Source organism: Oratosquilla oratoria, chromosome 14 (assembly GCF_046742065.1).
Source record: "Oratosquilla oratoria isolate Oo_2021 chromosome 14, ASM4674206v1, whole genome shotgun sequence".
NCBI classification, from domain to species: domain Eukaryota; kingdom Metazoa; phylum Arthropoda; class Malacostraca; order Stomatopoda; family Squillidae; genus Oratosquilla; species Oratosquilla oratoria.
The window spans coordinates 64,630,641-64,654,000 of record NC_134790.1 but is presented as its reverse complement, the minus strand read 5'-3'; the positions used below and the strand labels follow the sequence as shown (position 1 = coordinate 64,654,000).

Genomic DNA, 23,360 nt, shown 5'->3' with positions numbered 1-23,360 from the left:
TCGCGTACAAATGTTACCTACCCAAACCATTTTCGTTACATTCGGTAGTCTTCTGTGCAACATTCACTCACCATCCACATTATCACCCATGGTGCTACAGTCGCCCTCATATTCCTCAGAGCCTGGCCCTCTCGTGCTACCCAAACCACCGGTGTCATTTCGTTTACGCAAACGGTTGTTATTCGCCCTGCTTATCCACATGACCTTGCACCTCATCGCCTTTTTATCTTCTACGCCATCTCCACCCGCGCTCGACGTTCACGCAAGGAAGTCGGTACGTCTCGCCCATCTGCACCTGCTCTGTCACACATTTCAGCTCTTCCACACACTCAGCCCAGGGACGCCACACTAACGCTTAGCAAGGCGTTTCCCTTGCCACTACTGTGTCCGGTGAATTAAGACGGCAATGTCGCCAATCAAATTGTTAATGTCACCGTCGGTGTAGTGGCATTTCGGAAGTTTTTGCCTGTATATGAGTGTATAATCTGTCCTACAATGACCTATTCTAATCTAACTTCAACTTCATCTAACCTAACGTAACTAAAGTTGTCTAAAAAAAAAGACAGCGAAGTCTTCTCGATCACTGAACATTACGTGCCCTTCTCTCCCTCCCTCTTCCCATGCACCTTACCCAAACCATCACTCGTAGATGTGTGGCCTGGCATATATGCATGTGTACAGCAGTAGCAGTTGTATCATATTTGAATCCACAATGAAGAACATTGGGGCACATCATCTGATGCCTTGGAATAACTTTCCCATTCCTATTTTCTTTCAATTTTCTTAAGCTTTAAGCCTAATGTGTCATTAGAGCAGAATCTGGGGAAGACACAATTATCGTGTTTATTTGCCAAGCGTTACGGCATCGCGTCACTGTTATCAGTGGTTGGCGTAAAACAGTCTGATAAAATACACACAAATGGTGTGGCGGGGCCAAGCGCCCATCCCTCCTGAAGATGCTGAGGCTGGAGTGGGTGGGGGGGGGGGAATGAGCCTTTTGACGGAGGTGTGTGTTTTGACTAGGCCGTCTTCCTTATAAGGTAAATTGTAGCTTTGGTAAATAATTAATGTTTGCATTGTACATTTCATTACAAACATAAACTTTTACGTCATCCTGATTTGTTTAACTCGGCACAATCTCTCGAATTAGTTACCAATTTTATGTTTACCCTGATCATCTGTTTTCCAATTGAATTACGTTATGTTAGCGGCCTCCCATCTCTCTGCACTTGACGCTTTATGATACATATACTAAGAAATACATTCCCTAGCGTAACCTGAGACACTAGCATAGCCTAACTTAACGTAACTACTTAACCTAACAATACCAGTCTGTCCTCTTTACCTTGAAAGGCATTGGCTATAGACAATTTCCTTGGGCACAGAAATAGTCCCTTGCGGTGTATTCTTCTGTCAATTATAATTGTATTTCATTTCAAAGGAAGTCGTTTTTAAATGTATTATGATACACTGATGATATGTTGTTCTGTGAATATTGTCGATTAAAGGTCATTAAAAGTTGGAAATTGTGGCAATACTGTCTTAATTTACACAATGTTTCTACCAAGATTTCTCCAAACTTAAACTTGGGTTTTCATTTCTTTGTGATAATTTCCATTTCCCAGTTTGTGGGAGAGAAGGATATTATTTAAGTATACTCCTAATCATACCTGTTCTTAAATTGTCACTAAGAACCGGAGTAATTAGTTACGACGATACGACGCGTTCGCTCAGTATGTCTGAAGTCACCTTTACCCTCAGACTTCATTTATCCTATAACTCGCGTTTTTTCTCCAGTTCAGACATACTCATGTTCCCTCGGATTCTCATGACAACAAATTCACGCGTCTTATATGTGAGTCCCTTCATCGACATGCAGAGCTAGTCACATAGACGCACGGTTTTTGTCATGTATGCAGCGCAGTCAACTCCAAGGCTGATATAGCAAACTTGGTTAATAAATCTGTTGTTATAATTATTATTATTGGCATCATAACCTTGGGTGCTGCCCTTGACGAAGGCAGTCACCACCAAACTCATTTTCACGGTCATCACCAGGTGCCTTATGTATATCTCCTGCGATACGTATGCATTAACAAAAACAAACCATTGTGACAGCGTCAGATATATCAGATAAAATAAACAAATTTATTCAGAAGATGAGCCGTGTGCGAGTACAGCTGTGTCTCTGTAGGTAACGGCCACACTCATATCATTTGTTGGCGCCGCCACAGGGAACCAGCTGTATTGCAGCTAGTTTCAGGATGCCTTCCAATAAAGAACTTGCCACCACACCCGTCATCCTATCTTCAACATGCAACAGTTGTTGATATTTTTATCAGCGCCAAACAGATGTTTCTTTCGGTACCTGTGTATAGGCGTCAACAGTCGGTTTATCATCGTCAACTTTATGACGCTCTTCGAAAAAATTAATGATAATGGTGTACGTCAGAAGAGAATTTTATTCTTGGGTGATTGAGATCCATGTATTCCCTTGCAACATCATCCCAGATGAATAAAATTGCTTCGTTAGCCATAACCACCTCTGTAAAAAAAAAATCCCAAATTGATGGGAAATGTCAGTCACGTGTGCAGAATCAACGATTGTACCTGAAAATGACATTCTCATTTAGCAGAAGGGTCCTTGCCAGACTAAGAGCTGATCAGTTTTTAAAACAGCTCAGAGGGCAGTAAATGCTGTAGACCAGGGGTGTGCAACCTTTTTTCCCAAAGGGCCACTAGTCACTACTCTGGTATGGAGGGCCATAAAATCTTACCATTTCATGTTATTTACTACGATCGAAGACATTATGTGAAATTATACTGATAAAGATAGATAAGTAGTTTGTTACTGATTTTATTTAAATTGAGATCACAAAAATAAGAATTGTCCGAAAAAAAAAGTATTTACCTTACTATAAATGAGCAAATGAAAGGCTACCATACCTTATTATTATAATGTACAAACATAAATAATTACTTAATATTGGTTAATTGGGATCATTATCATAAGAATGATCAAACACAGACATTTTCCTGACCATTAATTAGCAAATGAAAGGCTACCCTCTCTCTGAGGGCCGCATTATAGCTTATTTATTTTTAGGAGAAAGGGAGGGAGGGCCGCAATGAAAGCCTTTGAGGGCCGCAGGTTGCACAGGGCTGCTGTAGACTTTAATTATCTTACCAGCCTGAATACTCTTACATGGTACGCGTCAAAATGGGAACCGTCACTTGTTCTGCAGTAGTATTCGCCAGCTTTTTGATACGGTGCTCGGATCACAAAAATATATGTTAAAAATATTCTTGAGGACATTTATTGATGAAAAATACGCGACTTCGTTTCTTTGTTCCTTGATGGCTCTAATGTCATCCCAGGCTTTACTGAATTACGTTTTGGAAGGTACTCGTATAGTTGTAATATTAACAGTGAAAACACTGTTACCGAGCATTAACCTATGTTTATTGAGTGCCTTGCAGCAAAAATAGATAAGTAAATAAGAATAAACAGAGATACAGAAACAAATAGAAATAGATGCATAGAGGGAGATAAATTAATTGGTATCTAACGAGGTTAATGCATTACATAAAGCCCCTGACAGGAATTGAGTACTACTAAATGAGAAAGCTGCTAAAATCTCAGCAAACATACGTGGCCGAACTGTAGTTCCCAGTTGTCGATATATGCAGGGCCACGGTTCATTGCCAAAGTCTGTGAATCTGTAGATCATCTTTGTATCACTCGTAAATTATATCAAAATCAATATATCTTTAAGTATCTCCACATACCCCATTTCCAATGAGTTGTAACAAGTACTAATGGTAAAGCATGCCGACAGAAGATTTGTCGATTCATAACAAGATTAGATGCAAAGAAATCATTTGAAAACCCGTCGCCCTGGGGTTCCGCAGGACCCCAGCACGGAGCGTGCTGCGGCCGCAGACCGCATCTATTTGCGAAACCAAGCCCCGGCAAAGCAGGCTTGGGCGAAGCCCGACTTGTAAATAAATGAATAAATAGACAAATTAATGGATGAATACAGATATATTGTGAATAAATAAACAAGTGAATTACCAAATAAACAGATCAATAATAGATAAATAGATATGTAAATAGTAAATATATAAAAAATAGACAAATAAATGAATACATAAAAACCCCGAATTCAGGCTGATGATGATAACACAGTTCGATTATATCCAGCCGAACGTCACCACCAACTACCTCTTGATGTCCTGAAGAATCTTGAAGCGTCTCAAAATAGCTTTCAAAGTCCTCAGGTACACGAAGAGAACGTAAGGAGAATCTCATAAGGTCCTAAGAGAGCTCACGGATCTTCTGTAATCTAACAGTCTTCAGAAGACCCATGAGAAACCACGATGGTCTTGGAGACTCCGAAGACTTTCTTTTGGGTCTTGGAGAGCTCATGAAGTCTTTAAGCACTTTGTCTTTCTTACACCTTGCCCTCCGACATGTGACTTTCAGAAAAGGTGCCATTTTTAAAATGTTTATTTTTTTTTTAGTAGATATATTCCGTACCCTTGGTTGGAAGCTTATTCCATAATGACGACATGGTTAGCGAAATTGTTTCTACTTTTAAGTTAGATTTACACTTTGACAGCATAAAACCACTGTATCTCATCTAGTCCGTATTGGGTGTAAAGATATTTTAAATTTTGATGCTCTCAGTTTCGTGAGTCTCCATAAAACTGTTCCTGCGCATCAGTTTCGTAGCTACCTGCAAACACATTCGATATAATCCTGAACACGGCTGACACTTCAAAATAATACCTCGTGGAAAAATTAACATTTGTGAAAATATTACGAGAAATGTTTAAGCTAGAATTACAATTATTTTGGTAATGCGAGAGGAAACAATAAATGAACACATACATTATACAAGAAAAATCATAACTCCGTTAGTATCGCGTGGTGACAATCCGGGAATTTCGAAAAATGTGCAAAATATGTTGCCGCCCTAGGCCTGTCGTGTTAGGCCTGTTGTCAGTATAATTCGTGAACACTCGTAATATGGACGTGTTTCCCTCAACACGAGTCATCAGCTCATAGCGTATATGGGAAACCGGCTCTGCCACTGCTTTCGGATTTTGTTTTTGCTACAAAAGATGAATAAATGAATTTAAAAAATGGAGGACCTAAGGGCACGACGCCCCTGTCCAGAGTAGAGGTCTTCTGCGTAGGACCCCCTTAGGCGCGGTGCCCAATTGGGAACAATTGGTCCAATTGGTTTAAGGACGGCCTTGGCAGCAGAACACAGAGGCTACTAAAGCCTACATCGAAATAAGTCATTTGGCGCTCATAAGTATCCCAAGTAAGATTAATTAGCGACGGCTCCCACTCTTTGTGTTCATTTCCCGCCAAGCTCTCGAGGGTTTTGTTATTTCCACGTCTAATTTTCGCTGTTTGCACTTTTCAAGTTTGTTAGTAACGTAACTATGCAGCTGTGTACAGGAATTCAGAATTTCCAGCAAACTGGGGAAGGTAACAAACATTGATTACAGTCGACGAGTGTCATGTATTGACAAAATAGTCTTACAATGTGTTCACGTACATGGCCAACTTTTTATATATTCGGCTGTTATGACCACATTCAACTGATGATTAATTAGTTCCGTTTCTATATGTATAATACACACACACACACACACACACACACACACACACACACACACACACACACACACACACACACACACACACACACACACACACACACACACGGAAAGAAAATCAAGAAAGACAGCTATAGAAGAGATCTGAAAAAGAACAGCTTTCCTCACAGAGTAATAGACAGTTGGAACAAGTTAGATGAGAAAGTGGTGTGTGCAAAAACAATACATGAATTTAAGAATAGTTTAGATAAAATGAGATATGAAGACGGGACCCCACGAGCATAGCTCCCCTTCCCGTAAAATACAACTAGGTAAATACAACTAGGTAAATACAACTAGGTAAATACACACACACATACACGACTCTGTGGCGCAGTTGTTAGAACGCTGAGCTGCCACGAAAGTGGCCCGCAGCTCCTGGTTCGAATCCTGCCCAGGGCCGAAATTATTTCGGTACTGCTGCGCTTCGGGTCGTTACTCTGACTCTCGTGGGCGGGGAGTTGGGTGTGTGTGTGTGTGTGTGTGTGTGTGTGTGAAAGGTCATAGCATTACCCATAGATCGGACCTACGAGCTCTGAGCTCTCTTCCAGGAGGGAAATAGCTGTCGATCACGAGTCCAACACGTGATCCAAAGACCAAGTGAATACACACACACACACACACACACACATACACACACACACACACACACACACACACACACACACACACACACACACACACACGGAAAGAAAATCAAGAAAGACAGCTATAGAAGAGATCTGAAAAAGAACAGCTTTCCTCACAGAGTAATAGACAGTTGGAACAAGTTAGATGAGAAAGTGGTGTGTGCAAAAACAATACATGAATTTAAAAATAGTTTAGATAAAATGAGATATGAAGACGGGGTACCACGAGCATAGCTCCCCTTCCCGTAAAATACAACTAGGTTACACACACACACATACACACACACACACACACACACACACACACACACACACACACACACACACACACACACACACACACACACACACACACACACACACACACACACACGCGCGCGCGCGCGCGCACACTATACGACTCGGTGGCGCGGTTGGTAGAGTCCCAGACTGTCAGTACGGCGGTGCTGGCGGTACCTGGTTCTAATCCTGCCCAGGGCTGAAATTATTTCAGTATCGCTGCACTTCGAGTCGTTACTCCAACTCTCGTGGGCGGGGAGTTGTGTGTGTGTGTGCGTGTAAGGTCATAGCATTACCCAGAGATTGGTCATACGAGCTCTGAGCTCTCTTCCGTGAGGGAAATAGCTGTCGATCACGGGTCCAACACGTGATCCAAAGACCAAGGTGAATCTCTCTCTCTCTCTCTCTCTCTCTCTCTCTCTCTCTCTCTCTCTCTCTCTCTCTCTCTCTCTCTCTCTCTCTCTCTCTCTCTCTCTCCAATTTGACATACGAACAAAGATTGGATAAACTAAATCTACCAACCCTGGAACAAAGAAGAGAAAGAGATGATTTGCTAACCATCTACAGAATTATGAAAGGGGTGGAAATTCTTGATAGAGACGACTTACTAAAGTGTGACAAGAAGAACAAGAGGATGCGAGAAGAAATTTAAGGACAGTTACAGAAGAGATCTGAAAAAAAAAAATAGCTTCCCACACAGAGTGATAGATATCTGGAACAAACTGAATGAGGAAACAGTGAGTGCTAAAACTATACATGACTTTAAGAACAAACTGTTTCGACGTTAGTGCGCACAGTATTCCAAGGGACTCAAACGAGTTCGGAAAGAGCTCAGAAGGCCATGGGTTAATATTTACTTTAAGTAATTTCTCAAAGTTAATTCCCGATTTATTAAACCAAAATTGTTACATGGATTAAAAAACAAAATAAAGAGGAGGAGAGTTTAATCGTATCTTATTTAAAGTTATGATAGGCGTGGTTCGAAGTTTCAGGAAAGGCTCCTGAATCGAAGAAAATAACACTTTAAGGGAAAGTTTCCCGAAGTAAGATAAACACTAAGATTCCCAATAACAATTACCACACAGTCTGCTTTTTGAAAAAATCTCTTATTTTATCAAAATTTGTTTTTCCACACATCAATCTTCCCTTTTTATATTGTTCGTTTTTCCCTTGTATTTTTCCTCATTTAGTTCCAGTTCAACCAATATGTGGTCACTTTTACTTAGTGGTGTCTTATATTCAATCTTTTCCACTATTTCAGGTTCTGATGTGATTATTATATCCAGTCTCAATGGTTCGTCCTCATTTCTATACCTAGTATTCTCTTGTATCCATTGCGTCATTGTATGTTCTATAATCATATCAAGTAGTGTTTTCTCTCCCTCTCTTTTCATCCATACCTGTTTATACTGATTACTTTTTTGCTAGTTTCCCCGTTTTTGATAAGACATTCTCTGTTGTCATTTGTGACCTGAATTTAACCTTAATTGGTCTAGTCTTGTCTACATTGTATTTCCCCAATCTATATATTTTTTCTCTGTTTCTTGTTCATCATCTTGAACTATTTTTAATTCCTTGTTTACTTTTTCCTTCTCCTTTACTCTTGTAGTCATATTTGGATTATGCCTCTCTTCCATTCGTAATATAATTATACATTTCTTTTTATCTGCTAAGTCTCTTACTATATTCTCCTTCTCTCTCATCAGTTTAATAACTGTGTCCTTATTTTGTTCTGTCATATGTTGTTTCGCTATATCTCAAAATTCAATTTTGTTATTCTCTTGGACTTTTTTTCCAACCACATACCTCTTTTGCTATGGACTCTTTATTCTCTTTATTATTCCTTTTTAATTCCTCATTCTCATCCTTTACTTTTCTTAACTGTCTTTTTAATTCTTCTATTTCTTTAGCTAGGTTTTGATTTTCCTTCTTTAGTTCTTCCAGTTTATCAACTCTTTGTGTAACTAGTATGAGTTGGCTAAACCTAACCTCCCATGCTTTGTTCATTTTTGTTAGTTTCTCCTCTAGACTTACTAGTCAGGGGAGGTCATCTCCTCCCTCATTAAATCCATAGAAGTAATTATCTCCTCTTTCCATTGAGTTGCTCTTATCTATATTCCTACTCTTAATACTATTGCTCACCTGTTCGACCTCAGCTGTGTCATCTGCACACCTGTTTACACCCCTTCTGACTTCCAAGGCATGTTCCTCACCTTCCTAATTTTCTTCCATTTTCCTCAATAATGCCTCCCCTTCTCCTTTTTCTTCACCTGCCTACTACACCATGAGCTTTCTCCTTCCCTACTAATACAACACAGGTACTCCATCGTTGCTGAAATCCACAAAAATGGCTTTTTTTTTCGGAGTTCCAATCTTCGCTGTCAATCCGACGTGTGTGTGTGTGTGTATTTATGTTTTTTTATTGTTTCATTTTATTTTATTTTTTTATTTTTGCTGCTTCTCCTAACCTAAATGGCATGATAGAAAAACCCACAGGGTTGCAGGAATTCCTTTATATGCTGTACATAGAATACTAATGCAAAAAGCAGGCTACATAACTAGCTTTTTACATACTACAATCGGAAAAGACAAAACACAACATGAAGATAAATTTGTTACACTTATATAGAAAAGTATATCATTCTTCATAAAAAAAATGAAGCCTCACCAGTAGTGCAGTAGAAATAATTACCATTTTAATACAAATTAAGAAAATTACATATATCACAAAGACCTGCATACCACAATTACATTTTCTGGTTAGTACCCCCAAAAAATTGAAAAATTCCAAGGGGGCAGTTGCCCTCCCTGCCTCCCCTTCCCCTCCTCCCAGAGGGTACAGCCCTGATAATGTTGTTTTTTAAATGTACTGCACAAGTATTTGTTAAAGTCCTATGAATATGCAATATTAATGATGTTGAATCTTACTGGACAGGTGTAGTGTCTTGGACAATGGGAGACACTCAACTACATCTGCGATGGCACTCCCATGGCAACACCTTCACATCGATGTTGGCAGAACTGCACCAGGGTCGTGCTTACACAGATGTTTCATTGGTGTGTGATGGCGGAATCGTTCGAGCACATCGTGCTATTCTCTCCCTGTGCTCACCATATTTAGGTATGTATCTAATTTTGTTTTAATAGCAGATAGTGGCATGTTAAAAACTTGAAAATTTGTCAGGCCTTCATTGTTGCCCCATAACACTGTTATCAGAATGTCATATTTGATAAATTTTGGTGTGGTATCAACCATTCTTCTTTCTCCTTTTCTCTTCAATTTTCTTCCCCAGTACTATCTTTCTTCCTCCCTCTCCTCCCTCCCTCTCCTCCCTCCTCTTCTCCCTCCTCTCCTCCCTCCTCTTCACCCTCCTCTCTTCCCTCTTCCTCCTCTCTTCCCTTTTCCTTCTCTCCTCCTTCCTCCTTTCCTTCTTCCTCCTCTCCTCTCTTTTCCTCCTCTTCTCCCTCTTCCTCCTCTCCTCTCTCTTCCTTGCCCTCCTCTCCCACTCATTTCATCCCCACCCACTCCACTCCTATTCATCAACATTCCTCCCTCTTTTCTTGGCTCCTCTTGGATGATGGGTCATCTCTGCATCTCACCCATTGCCCTGGATCAGAAGCAATGAAGCAAGACACAACACATCCACAGCAAGGTTGCTTCATTTAATCAGTGACCCTCCCCCTCAATGTCCCTTCATGCAGAAAAAGAGAAGACAGGGAGAAATCCCTTTGGGCTACATCAAAATACCATTCACACATAACCACTCCCTAACCCACCCCATCCCCCATCTACTCCCATGCATCACAGCATCATCCACACACAACCATTCTCCACTCAACCCTAACTTCTTTCTTCTCCTTTCCTTCCTCAACAGACATATCTCTCTTTCTCAATGCCCCTTTCACCCCATCCATCCATCTCATCCTTGCTTACCCCCTCCCATTCACTCCATTCACCTCTGCTTTGCACACTTCACAAAACTTCCTTCACTCATTCTTTCCATGTGTCCAAACCATCTCAATACTCTTTCATCAACCCTATCTCCCAACTCCTTTTCCACCTGCGTAGAGCCGGTGGCCTGGGGTAGTTGCTGCCGTTTGGCCCCCAACTCTTGGGGTTGGGGGGTGGTCCCACGATGTAGACGCTGCAGCTCCAGGACCAAAAAAAAAAAAAAAATCTATAGCAACACTTCTCACCAACTGGACAAAAGAACACAAATACATACCTCATCTCTACATCAACAACACTCTAATACCACACACAAACACACCGAAAATTCTTGGTGTAACATACGATACATCCATGTCTTTCAAACAACACATGACAAACATAAAAAACAAATGCACACCCAGACTTAACGCACTTAAGTCAATCACTGGAACAACATTTGGACAAAACAAAGAAACTAATATAACAATATACAAACAATGCATACGCTCAGTGTTGAATTATGCGAGTCCTGCATGGGCTCCTAATCTCAGTGAGACACACCACAACACCCTTCAAATCATACAAAACAAAGCCCTAAAAACAATTACAGGCTGCACAAATACAACACCTACAGACCATTTACACCATGAAACAAAAGTCCTCAAAGTCAAGGACCACCTCGACATGAGAGGCACACAAACACTTGCCGCAGCCACCACAAACACATTACACCCGCTACACTACATAGCAGAACACCCACACACACCAAGAAACATTAAAACAACACCCAAAGACCTTTATCACGCACAGATACTCTCTTCTCTTCCTCCACAACCACCAAATACCAGCCTCCGGAAACATATTCATAATCATATCACTCACCGCTCCATTAACACACTGAAAGACAACACACTGCTGCATGCCAGACCCCCTGATATCCACCCTTCTGAATCCTCTCTCCCACGAAAGGACAGAGTCCACTTGGCCAGACTGCAGTGCGGTCACCACCCAGCACTTCTAAGCTACCAGAAGAGGCTGGATGACCGCGTTGTGAACAGCTGCCCAGGATGTAACACTTCACCCCATACCATACAACACATAATGGAAGACTGCATTATACACAATCATGCACGCAAACAACACAACATACGCTCTATAAAGGATTTGTGGGAAAACCCAGTTTCGGCTATGGCATTTCTTGGGGAGATGGGACTGCTCGGACAGACAGTTTAGGGAACGACAACAACAACTCCTTTTCCATCCCAGCTCTCCCCCTCACCTCGTTTCTCACAATATCCAGCCTAGTAATCCCTACAATACTTTTCAGACATTTCATCTCAAACACATCTAAACTATTCCTTTCTTTGTCTCTTATATCCCATGTTTCTCCCCATACAGTGCTGTTAGCACAATCAATACTTCATACAATCTCTTATCATCCATTCCCAAATGTCTATTTCTCATTACACTTTTTAATCCCCCAAGACATTTACTTGCTTCTCGCAATTTATATTCCACTTCCACCTCCACTTCCTCCAGCCTCCTTTAATACTCACATCCAATTTGCTGCCATCCTTACTCCTTGTATATCTCATCACCTAACTTTTACCCACATTTACCTTCAACTTCCACCTTTCACACACCTTCCCAAACTCCGTCACTAACTTCCTCAATCCCTCCTCTGATCCTGCCACAACCACAGTATTGTCAGCAAACAACTGGCGTATCTCCCATTTTTCTTCCTTTTCTTTAACCATCTTCAATCCCCTGCCCATTACCCTTGCATTTACCTCCTACACTACCCCATCCATGTACACAGTTAACAGCCATGGCAAAATGACACATCCCTGGTGAAGTCCCATCTTTACTTCAAACCACTCACTCTCTCCATTTCTAATTCTAACACAGGCTCTATTACTCTTGTAAAAACTCTTGACTGCTCTTAACAGCTTTCCTCCTATCCCATATATCTGCAAAACCTCCCACATTGCCTTCCTATCTACCCTGTCGTAAACCTTTTCCAAATCCATAAAGGCCCCCCCCCCAAAAAAAAAAATCTTATTTTCTAAAGATTTTTCACATATCTGTCTTGCCACAAAAACCTAATCCATGCAACCCCTACCTGTCCTAAACCCACACTGTTCTTCACCAATTACTCCCTCTGTTCCTCTCCTAATCCTTTCAATCGAAACCCTCCCATAAACCTTCCCAACTACACTCAACAAACTGAGTCCTCTGAAACTATTACACTCACACTTGTCCCCTTTTCCCTTGTAAAGTGGAACTATACAGGCACTCCTTCAGTTCTCTGGCACTCTACCCTATTTTAGACAAACATTAAACAACCTTATCTGCCAGTCCACCATCAATGTACCTTCCTTTTTCAGACACTCCATATGATGCCCATCTAACCACAGTGCCTTACATGCTCTCATCAATTTAATAACTGATTTCACCTCATCTCTTCTTATTTCTCCCCAATTTTCCTCATTTGTCACTGTCATTTTCTTAGCTCCTCCCACTGCAACCATCTTTCCCTCCCTATCCTCCTTCACATTTAACAATTCCCTAAAATACTCTGCCCATCTTTCTCTTACACCTTTTCCATTATTATCTCTTTGCACCTTTTACCTTTTCTTTTCAATTTGATTCACCTCTCCTTCCTATTTTCATTTCCTTCCAAAACATCTTTTTATTACTTTCAATATTTTCTGTCATACTCTTCCCCCATTTAACATCTGCTCTCCTTTTTGCCTCCCTTTATTTTGTGATTTACTTCTCTTCTTTTTTCTTTGTACCTCTCATATGTTTCATCCTATTTTGCAACCAATCTGTAAATGTTCATTTTTTCCCCTCTGCAACCTTCTTTGCTTCATTCTCCCACCACTCACTACCCATCCTTCTATTTCCTCCCATGCTCCTTGTTCCACACACCATTTTTGCATACCTTGTGACTCCCTCCTTGAAACATCCCCATTCTTCCTCCACTCATACCTCTACTCTATCCTTGTTATGGATTGGAGGAGGAGAAAAAGTTGGCCACTGTTATAAATTGGAACTGTGGGGAAAATATTTAAATTTTATTTTTATTTATTTTGATTTTGTTTTCCAGGTTTGGAAAAGTGAGTTTCGTTATCAAATTTTATTTACATAACAACACAATACAATGAAAAGCACTTTTGTAATAGAAATATTATCACAATTTAAGTATTAATTTTAATATAACTTAAAATCAGAAGACAAGAAAATCATGTGAGATAATAATAACCCAAAAATACAGTTTCATAAAAAACTCGGTGGGAGAATACAAAGGTAATTAAAGATCATGTACGGGAACTGAAAGTTTGGTAAAAGCCTATTTGACACACCAACATTCAAAAACCCAAAATGTGACCTACAAACCTAAACACAAACTGTGTACTGTGGATTAACAAAAAGGGTGGAGGAAACAGATCAACATGGTCACCCACGAGAACATATCAATAAAAGCCCGTATGACACACCAATTCAAAATCCCAAAAGGGTGAACCTACAATCCTAACAAAAACCTCGCCCCTCTTTTAAAGGGCTCACCATTGACCTGATAGGTCACTAGAGCCAAAGGCTGAAGGGTACTACAAAAAGGAAGTTTTTTTCCTATCCCACTTTGAATGATAGCAAACAGCCTAACCTAATTACACAACCTTAAATTACACACAACAATATTATGCATGTAATAATAAAAACCTTAATACTAACACAAATTAAAAAGGACAATAAAATAATTAACCAACAAATTGACATGTGCAGCCTGCTGGCAATAGAAAATGTTACCATACGAATTCAAGTTAAATACACTTAAGAATTTAGTACAAAAATTCGAGAATGTTGCAGTGTACTGACACATGGTAGCTCTGTTACAAAAACAAGTTGTTGGAAAGCTGGTTACATTACATAAAGAGAAAAGTACACAAACTAAAAAAATAAACATAGCCCCCCCCAAAAAGAAAGAAAGAAATAATACAACTTGACAATTTTGCACCCCAATGCTAGCGCTTACTTGACCTGAGGGCAAAGGCAACAAAAGGCGGCTGCTGATCTGACCATGTTGACCTGGGTGTGGCAACTTGGTCTACACAGCTGACCGATAAGTGGGCAGGGAAGGGTAAAAGGCTACATGCTGGCAGACCACACGACCAACACAAGAAAGAAAACACATGACATCTTTTACCTCCCTCTCTTCTCTCAGCTGCTTGTACTCCTTTTCTTTCTCATTTAAGCCATTTACTCTAAGCACCTTCCTACCATCTGTCCTTGTCCTCTTTCTCCATCTATCCTCCACTTTCAACTTACCTTCCACAATTTTTTTTTATCTGATATTCCCCAACTCTCATAAGAATATGTACATCCAAAATCTCTACTCTTCCCCTTTCATCCACCACCCTCTCCCATGTGTACTTAGGCTTGATTTTCTTCCTGAACACTGTGTTAGCTATCATCAACTCTCATTATAAACTTATCTCCACCATCAACTCCCCACTACAATTTTTTTTATGGCACTCCACACTTTCCAACCACTCTGTCTCTTGGTTCATCTACTCTAGCATTGAGATCTCCCAATACTACTACATTGACATTCCTCTCTAAATTCTCTGTGCACTCATTTGAATTATCCAAAAAGTCTCCTTTTCCTCTACACTCTTCTCACTACCAGGCCCATATACACTTAGACCCACATTTCCCTTCCCTTTTTCACCTTCACATTAACATTGAAGAGACCTCCTTCCACTCCATCACACACTTACCTCTCTCACTTACTAGTATAGCCACCACTTCTCTTCCTTGTCCTATCTTCACTCCTGACACCCTCCTTACTACACTCCCAAACTCAAATTCCCCCTCCCTTTCAACTTAGTTCCACTAATTGCCTACACATCCATCTTTCTTCTCACAAACCTACTCTCTATCTCTTCCCTAATACTCTCATTCAAATATCCAAACCTTAGGGTTCTAGTTGGAAAACTCCTCCCAGACTCTCTTATTGCCTTTGCTTATATCCCTTATGTACCATACAGGAAATGTTGAAACCCATTCAAAAGAGCTTTTCAACAAGTTGTACAGACATAGGGGAGAAAACTGTTTCATCACATTCTCAACTATAGTGACAATTTATCCCTTGTGCACATATCTCATGGAACAGGTCATTGTAAAAGTTTAAACATTCTTCACCAGCTGTGTCACTCATGTACATTTTCACTTGTTTGATATCCAAACTGAACTTCTATAGCTTTTTCAACATGGATTGGAACAAGGTAGTGGCATACTCCCAGGTGAGAATGCACAATGGGAGACACTTTCTCAAAACTCCAAGCAGAATAAAAAAATAAAATAAATAAATAAAAAAATATTCCCACAAAAATTTGTTTATTAGCCACTTCAGTACCAATCAAATTCTTGCACACAGCATGAGCTGCCATATGAACAATGCATCTCATTACTCTCACTATAAAATATAAAGTCACTGCTGTATTACTTGCTCTCTTTTACTCTGAGTAATAATAAACACAGAAAACTTTATCAAACCAGTACACAGAATCTGGGGATAACTCATATACAACTAAAAAAAAAATCATGAAGCCAACACTAGCATTCTTGTGTACCCACTCATGTCTCATGACACCTACATAGGCATCATCGTACTGAAGTGGTTAAACTTGAATTTAGGCAACAAAAATGCTATTTTTCAACAATGAATAAATCATCTGCACTTTGAAAACAACTTCAGCTATTGTTGGAAATCTTTGGAAGTGTGACACATGAGTACCCAAACACTGAATCTTTTGAAAAGCTGTGAGAAAATTTAGACCATAATTTATTAAATAATCTCGTGGCTGTTCAATAGATTCAGTATTAACAGTGGCAAACAATGGCATGTGAATAGTGATGTATGACTACATATATGTCACACTTCCAAAAATTCCTGACAATAGCTGAAGCTGTTTTTGAAGTGGAGACAATTGAAAAAAAAAGTATTTTTGTTGCCTAAATTAAGAAATGTTCAGTGGGAATAGTTAGCAATACTTTCTGATTTACTCTGGTTGGAGTTTTGAAAAACTGTTTACCACTGGATTCTGACCTTTAAATTTGGGAAATTAAAAGTTAAGATACAGTTCAGGATTCTTCAATGAATGGAGATTTGTCTGAACAATAAAGGAGACTGTGTGCTTCTGGTCTGTAGGGTTGCCCCTGAAATCCCTAGGTTATTGATTGTATAAGAGCTGTATTGTATTGTATAAGTGTAATGAGAAATAGACATTTTTGAATAGATGCTAAGAGGAGATTGTATGAAGTAGTGATAGTGCTGACTGTATGGGGAGAAACATGGAACATAAGAGAGGAAGAGTTTAAATGAATTTGAGATGAAATGCCTGAGAAGTATGGTAGGGGTTACTAGGCTGGATAAAGTTAGAAATGAGGTGAGGAGGAGAGGGGGGTGAAAAGAGAGTTGGTAGATAGGATTGATGAAAGATTATTGGGATGGTTTGGACACATGGGAAGAATGAGTGAAGAAAGATTAGTAAAAGAGGTGTGGAAGGTAGAGGTGGAGGGAATGAACATGAGGGGGCAACCAAGGATGAGATGGATGGGGTGGAAAGGGCATTGAGAAAGAGGGGAATGTCTGCTGAGGAAGGAAGAAAAAAGACAGAAGATAGGGGTGGGTAGAGAATGGTTGTGTGTGGATGATGCTGTGATGCATGGGAGATTGGGGGTGAGGGAGTATGTGTGAATAATATTTTGATGTAGCCTGAAGGGATTTCTCCCCATCTTCTCTTTTTCTGCATAAGTGGATGGAGAGGGGGGCTTCCTGATTAAATGAAGTGGCCTTGCTGTGGGTGTGCTGTGTCTTGCTACAGTGCCTCTGATCCAGGGCAGTGGGCGAGATGCAGGGATGACCCATCATCCAGGAGGAGCCAAGAAAAGAGGGAGGGAGGGAGGGATTGGTGAATGGGAGTGGAGTATGTGGGGATGAAATGGATGGGAGTGGATTTATGTCTTTGCCTTTGGCTGCCTCCCTTGTAAGGGAGAAAAAGCCATTGTTATATGTATATATGTATAAGTGCTGTCAGTATCTCTTATATAGGGTGATTTCGTATGATTGATTAATTTTAATTTTTTTCTTTCAGCCACTGTCCTTGAAGCTTGTCCAGACACAGATGCACCCCTCCTGCTTCCTGATACCCCTGTTCTAGATGTACGATTCCTTATTTCCTTTATATATCGTGGGCAAGTGGATGTTCCACAACAGAATATCTCATCCTTTCTGGCAACAGCAAAACACCTTCATGTTCTTGGTTTGGATCAAGGAGAAAAGGTAATTCCATTATTTTGTCTTATTTTTTCTATTATTATTCATATATGTTTATATATATATATATATATATATATATATATTGAGGAATGGATGACAAAATGAGTGGCAGGGTGGTGAGATATACACCGAGAATCGTTGAAGTTTTATTAACTGAAAAAATAAAAATACAACCACTCCTCGTTTAACGACGACAATTGGGACCAGCGTGCCGTCGTTAACCGAATTGGTTGTTAAGCGAAAGTGTATACATATACGTACATGTACTGTATGTACAATGTCCAGCAATACATGTATCTTTATTTTCGTGTATTTTCCCTCTTTTATACAGTACATTAAAGCTTTATTTACTGTTTATTTACGGTGGTTAAGTTCCTAAAATTACCGTATATGACCAAATCCGCGTATGCTGACATTCCATATTGAATACCGGGGTATTTTTTTAGTTTCGACCATGGGCGCAAAATAGCAATAGAAAATTAATTATTAATTTTGTAAATTAAAATGTATCAACGTAATATGCAATTTTGTGGGCGGAAATGAAAGTAAAAAATACCTTGCTACAAGAAAATATGCTAATGAACGAAGTCAGTAGCATAGGCTCGGGACGCCATCTTGTCGTCTGCCAACGTCTCTCACGACGACGACAACGAGGACGAGCCGGATGACATTTAATTTGCAGGTAATGATTTATTAAACACAGGTTAGGTTAGTTTAGCTTAGGTTAGACGAATTAATTTATCATCCTTTCATTTCTTCAACATCGGCATCTATCATAACAAACATGGTGTACCATTCGTCCGACATGACTTCGTTACTTACGAAATCTGTTTTAGCATTTTTTTTTATTTCCGCTCACAAAATTGCATATTACGTTGATACATTATAATTTACAAAATTAATAATTAATTTTCTATTGCTATATTGCGCCCATGGTCGAAACTAAAAATTTACCACTACCGGTATATACTGTACCCCAGGTAGTTTTTGCAGCTTGCAGGTTGGTAATGTAGACCTAAGCTTCAGAACACTTTACCTCACAGCTAATATCCACCGTACAAGTTAATTTATAACATCATACAAATTTGCCTCGGCCAACTTAATTATCGTACACGACGTCGTAACTTCGGGAGATTTATGTTAAACGACGTCATAAAGCCCGTCGTTACTCCGAGTTGTCATTACCCGAGTAGGTCGTTAAACGAGGAGTGGGTGTAGTAGAAAAATAGTAGAGGCAGCTTTTATAGCATCCCAGCCCCGCTGTAACCATCGTGATGGTTTTATTAAGCTGTCCAAAACGTCTGGCTGGATGGTCTTACAGGAGCTGAAGGGTACAAGAGGGAGGGAGGTGGTGGGTTAAGGAAGGAATGCGGAATGATGTAAGATATATAACTGTTGATTTCCCAATCATGTTTGTACACTCTGAAGAAGCTCTGTTAAGAGTGAAACGTCAGTTAATAAAACTTCAACGATTCTCGGTGTTTATTTCACCACCCTGCCACTCATATATACATATATATATATATATATATATATATATATATATATACACTATATATATATATATATATATATATATATATATATATATATATATATATATTAATCACGAAGAACCCACAGTCGGAATAAAAGCAAACTTAAAAGAAAGTATAACTTCTATATTTCGCTTAATAGCTATAGCCCTCTTCAGGAATGTACAGATTACAAGAATTTGCAAATTCTTGTAATCTGTACTCTCCTGAAGAGGGCTATAGCTATTAGCTGAAATATAGAAGTTATACTTTCTTCTAAGTTTCCTTTTATTATGACTGTGGGTTCTTCGTGATTATTATTTATAAATGTGCTACAACATTTTGTCTAAGTGAGATATATATATATATATATGTTTTTATCATTTGACAATTTTTGGAAATAGACTCATCCACTGGGATTCGAACCCTTGCCTAGGCGGCTTACGTCTTATAAGTAAGGTCAGTAACGTCATTGCCTTATAAGACGTAAGCCGCCTAGTCAAGGGTTCGAATCCCAGTGGATGAGTCTATTTCCATGTATATATATATATATATATATATATATATATATATATATATATATATATATATATATATATATATATATATATATATATATATATATACATATACATATATATATTGGTAACCAGTACTTTTATGTTTTGGGACACAGTTGCACTGAAGAGGTTGTAAAGGAAAGCTTAAGGAAGGTAACAGTCTTGCTCTGTTAAGAATGTTATTATATGTACAAATTGTTTTTAACGTCGCATTTTGAGTGGAAGATTAATAGTTTGAGCAACAGCCTGCTGCATATGGTAGAACCAGGCAGTAATGGGTCAGAGAGACTCCTGACTCCTGGCTTTAACACCACTGACACTATCCTGCAGAAATTGGATTCCTCTTGACCTGATTAACACTGCAAGACCACTCTACTGCTCTCACTGCATGAGGTTCAATGCTGGCATGAAGGAGCAGTATCACTGGACATAAGGGATGCTAAGATCACTCCCTACAAGAACAAGGCCAGAGAAGTGACTGCAACAACTATAGAGGCATCTTCCTGCTCAACTTTGTCAGCAAAGTATTTGCTTAGGTTATTTTGACACATCTACAAAAGCTTGCTGAATGAGTCTACCCAGAATCATGGTGTGTCTTTTGGACTGAGAGGTCATTGGTAGACATTGTCTTCTCCTTTCACCAACTCCAGGAGATGTGCAGAGAACAGCAGATGCTCCTGTAGTGCCTTTATTGACCTTACCAAGGCCATCGATATGGTCAGCAGAGACGACTGTTCAAGGTGCTTCTGAAGATTGGATGGCCACCAGAACTGCAGAATATAATCACATCTTTCCACAACAACATGAAGGGGACAGTACAGTTTAGTGGCAGCCCTTTGACATCATTAGCGGAGTGATGCAAGTCTGTGTTCTTGCTCCCATAATTTTTGGGATCTTTTTTGCTCTACTTCTGAAACACACCTTTGGTACTGTGACAAAGGGAATCTACCTTCGGACCAGATCAGACAGTAGGCTCTTCAATCCAGCCTACCTCAGATCCAGTATACAAAGTCCTTATCTACATGCTGTTTGTGGATGATGCAGCATTTGCAACACATAACCAGCAGGAACTACAGTCACTGTTGGATCAGTTTTCCTATGCCTGCTAGGACTTTGGGTTGACCATCAGCCTGAAAAAAATGAATGTTCTAGGACAGAATACAGAGACACTGCAGATGACTACAAACTCAATATTGTTTGCGAATTCACATACCTCAGCTACACCATCAATGACAACTTCTTCCTGGACACTGAGATCGACAAGAGGATTGAGAAGGCAGCTACAACACTCACTCACCAATCAACTTGAGTGTGGACAAACTCAAAAGCTGACAGTGAAGAAAAAAATGGCAGTGTACAATGCACGTGTCATCAGCACACTGTTAAACAGCAGTGAGACATGGATCACGCATACCAGACAGGAGAAAAGGCAAAACACCTTCCACCCGAGAACCATCTGGCATATCATGGACATAACCTGGCAAGACTAAGTGACCAACACAGAGGTCTTATCCCATGTTGGTCTCCCTATCATGTGCAGCCTGCTCAGGCAGTGCAGGTTGTGCTGGCTCACCCATGTCCATCATATGGAGGATGACTACATCCCCAAAGATCTCCATGGAGAACTGGCTTCTGGCAGGAGAACCAATGGCTGTCCACAACTGTGGTTCAAGGATACCTGCAAGAGAGACAAGAAGGCACTTGACATTGACTCCAAATCCTGGGAAGACCTTGCAGCTGATCATACAAGCTGGAGAAGTATCCTGAACTAACATCTTAAGACAGGAAGAAAAACTTATGAACACAGGAGCTATCAAGCAAGCATGCAGAAAGGAGCACAACAACTCCAACAGGCCAGAGTCCTCCCACAAGTGTGAACTTTGTGCTAGAGACTGCTACTCCCACATTGGTCTCTATAGCTACAAGTGACACTGCTCTGGCTGAGCAGACTATACCAGAGATTTCTTTGTCTTTGACTTAACTGAACTACAAGTAATTTAGGATGTACCCCATGGTCAGCTAGACTGAAAGAGGCCTATGATGATGTACAGTATGTATAAACTGTTTTGGAGATTGGGTCTTGTAATTACTTCTCTTGTCATTCAAGTTTGTCTCAAGATTGACTGATCAACAAGCCTTTGAGATATCCCTACAGGTTGATCATACCTCGTGAGACCAGTGACAAGAATGCAATGGGTTGATTTGTTGAAGTGGGAATTAGGTACAAGGGGAGTGTCTGTCAAACAGGAAAGGGAGTTGTTAAGATATAGGTATGAATGGAGAGTGGCTGTGCATGGATGAGAAATTGATATGGCTCAGAGGGGTTTCTTTTCTGATCTGTAATTTCCTGAGAAGTGGATCATGGGCGAGGGTTGCCATGTAATGTAACATACATACATATACCAAGGCCTTTTTTCCCTCTTACAAGGGAGGTACCCAAAGTCAAAGGCATAAATCCACTCCCACCCATTTCATCCCCACATACTCCATTCCTATTCACCACCCTCCCTCCCTCTTTTCTTGGCTTCTCATGGATGGTGGGTCATCCCTGTATCTTGCCCACTGCCCTGGGTCAGAAGCAATGCAGCAAGACACAGCACATCCGCAGCAAGGCCGCTTCATTTAACTGGCAACCCCCCCTCCCCCTCATGTCCCCTCATGCAGAAAAAGAGAAGACTGGAAGAATCCCTTCAGGCTGCATCAAAATATTATTCACACATACTCCCTCACCCCCCATCCCCCACCCACTCCCTTCCATGCATCACAGCATCATCCATACACAACCATTCTCCACTCACCCCTATCTTCTGTCTTCTCCCTTCCTCAACAGACATCCCCCTCTTTCCCAATGCCCCTTTTACCCCATCCATCCACCTCATCCTTGGTCACCCCCTAGTGTTCACTCCATCCACTCCTGTTTTCCACACTTCGTTCTCCGTTCTCTAATCTTTCTTCACATAGTCTTTCCATATGTCTAAACCATATCAACACTCTTTTATCAACCCTATCTCCCATTTCTTTTCCACCCCTGCTCTCCTCCTCACCTCGTTTATTACACTATTGAGCCCAGTAACCCCTACCATACTTGTCAGGCATTTCATCTCAAACACATTTAAACTCTTCCTCTCTTATGTTCCATGTTTCTGCCCCATACAGTGCTGTTGGCACAATCACCCCATCATACAATCTCCTCTTAGTATCCATTCCCAAATGTCTATTTCTCATTACCTTTTTAATCCCCCAAGACATTTAATGCTTCTCTCACTCCTCCCTTTGCTGCCACATTCATTTCCAAGTATCTAAAACTATTCACTTCCTCCAGCCTCTCTCCCTTAATACTTGCTTCCAATTTGCTGCCATCCTCTCCCATTGTGCATCTCATTACTTTACTTTTACCCACATTTATCTTCAACTTCCTTCTTTCAC

General features: G+C 40.2%; 1 protein-coding gene across 1 annotated transcript in view; it reads left to right on the top strand.

The window, feature by feature from the left end:
• Positions 1-23,360, top strand: part of LOC143032702 (uncharacterized) — an 80,172-nt gene that overhangs the window by 29,536 nt on the left and 27,276 nt on the right. Inside the window, exons 3-4 of the mRNA XM_076197591.1 lie at positions 9,517-9,702; positions 17,676-17,863. Coding sequence (XP_076053706.1) covers positions 9,517-9,702; positions 17,676-17,863 — 374 coding nt within the window. The remainder of the gene's footprint in view (positions 1-9,516; positions 9,703-17,675; positions 17,864-23,360) is intronic.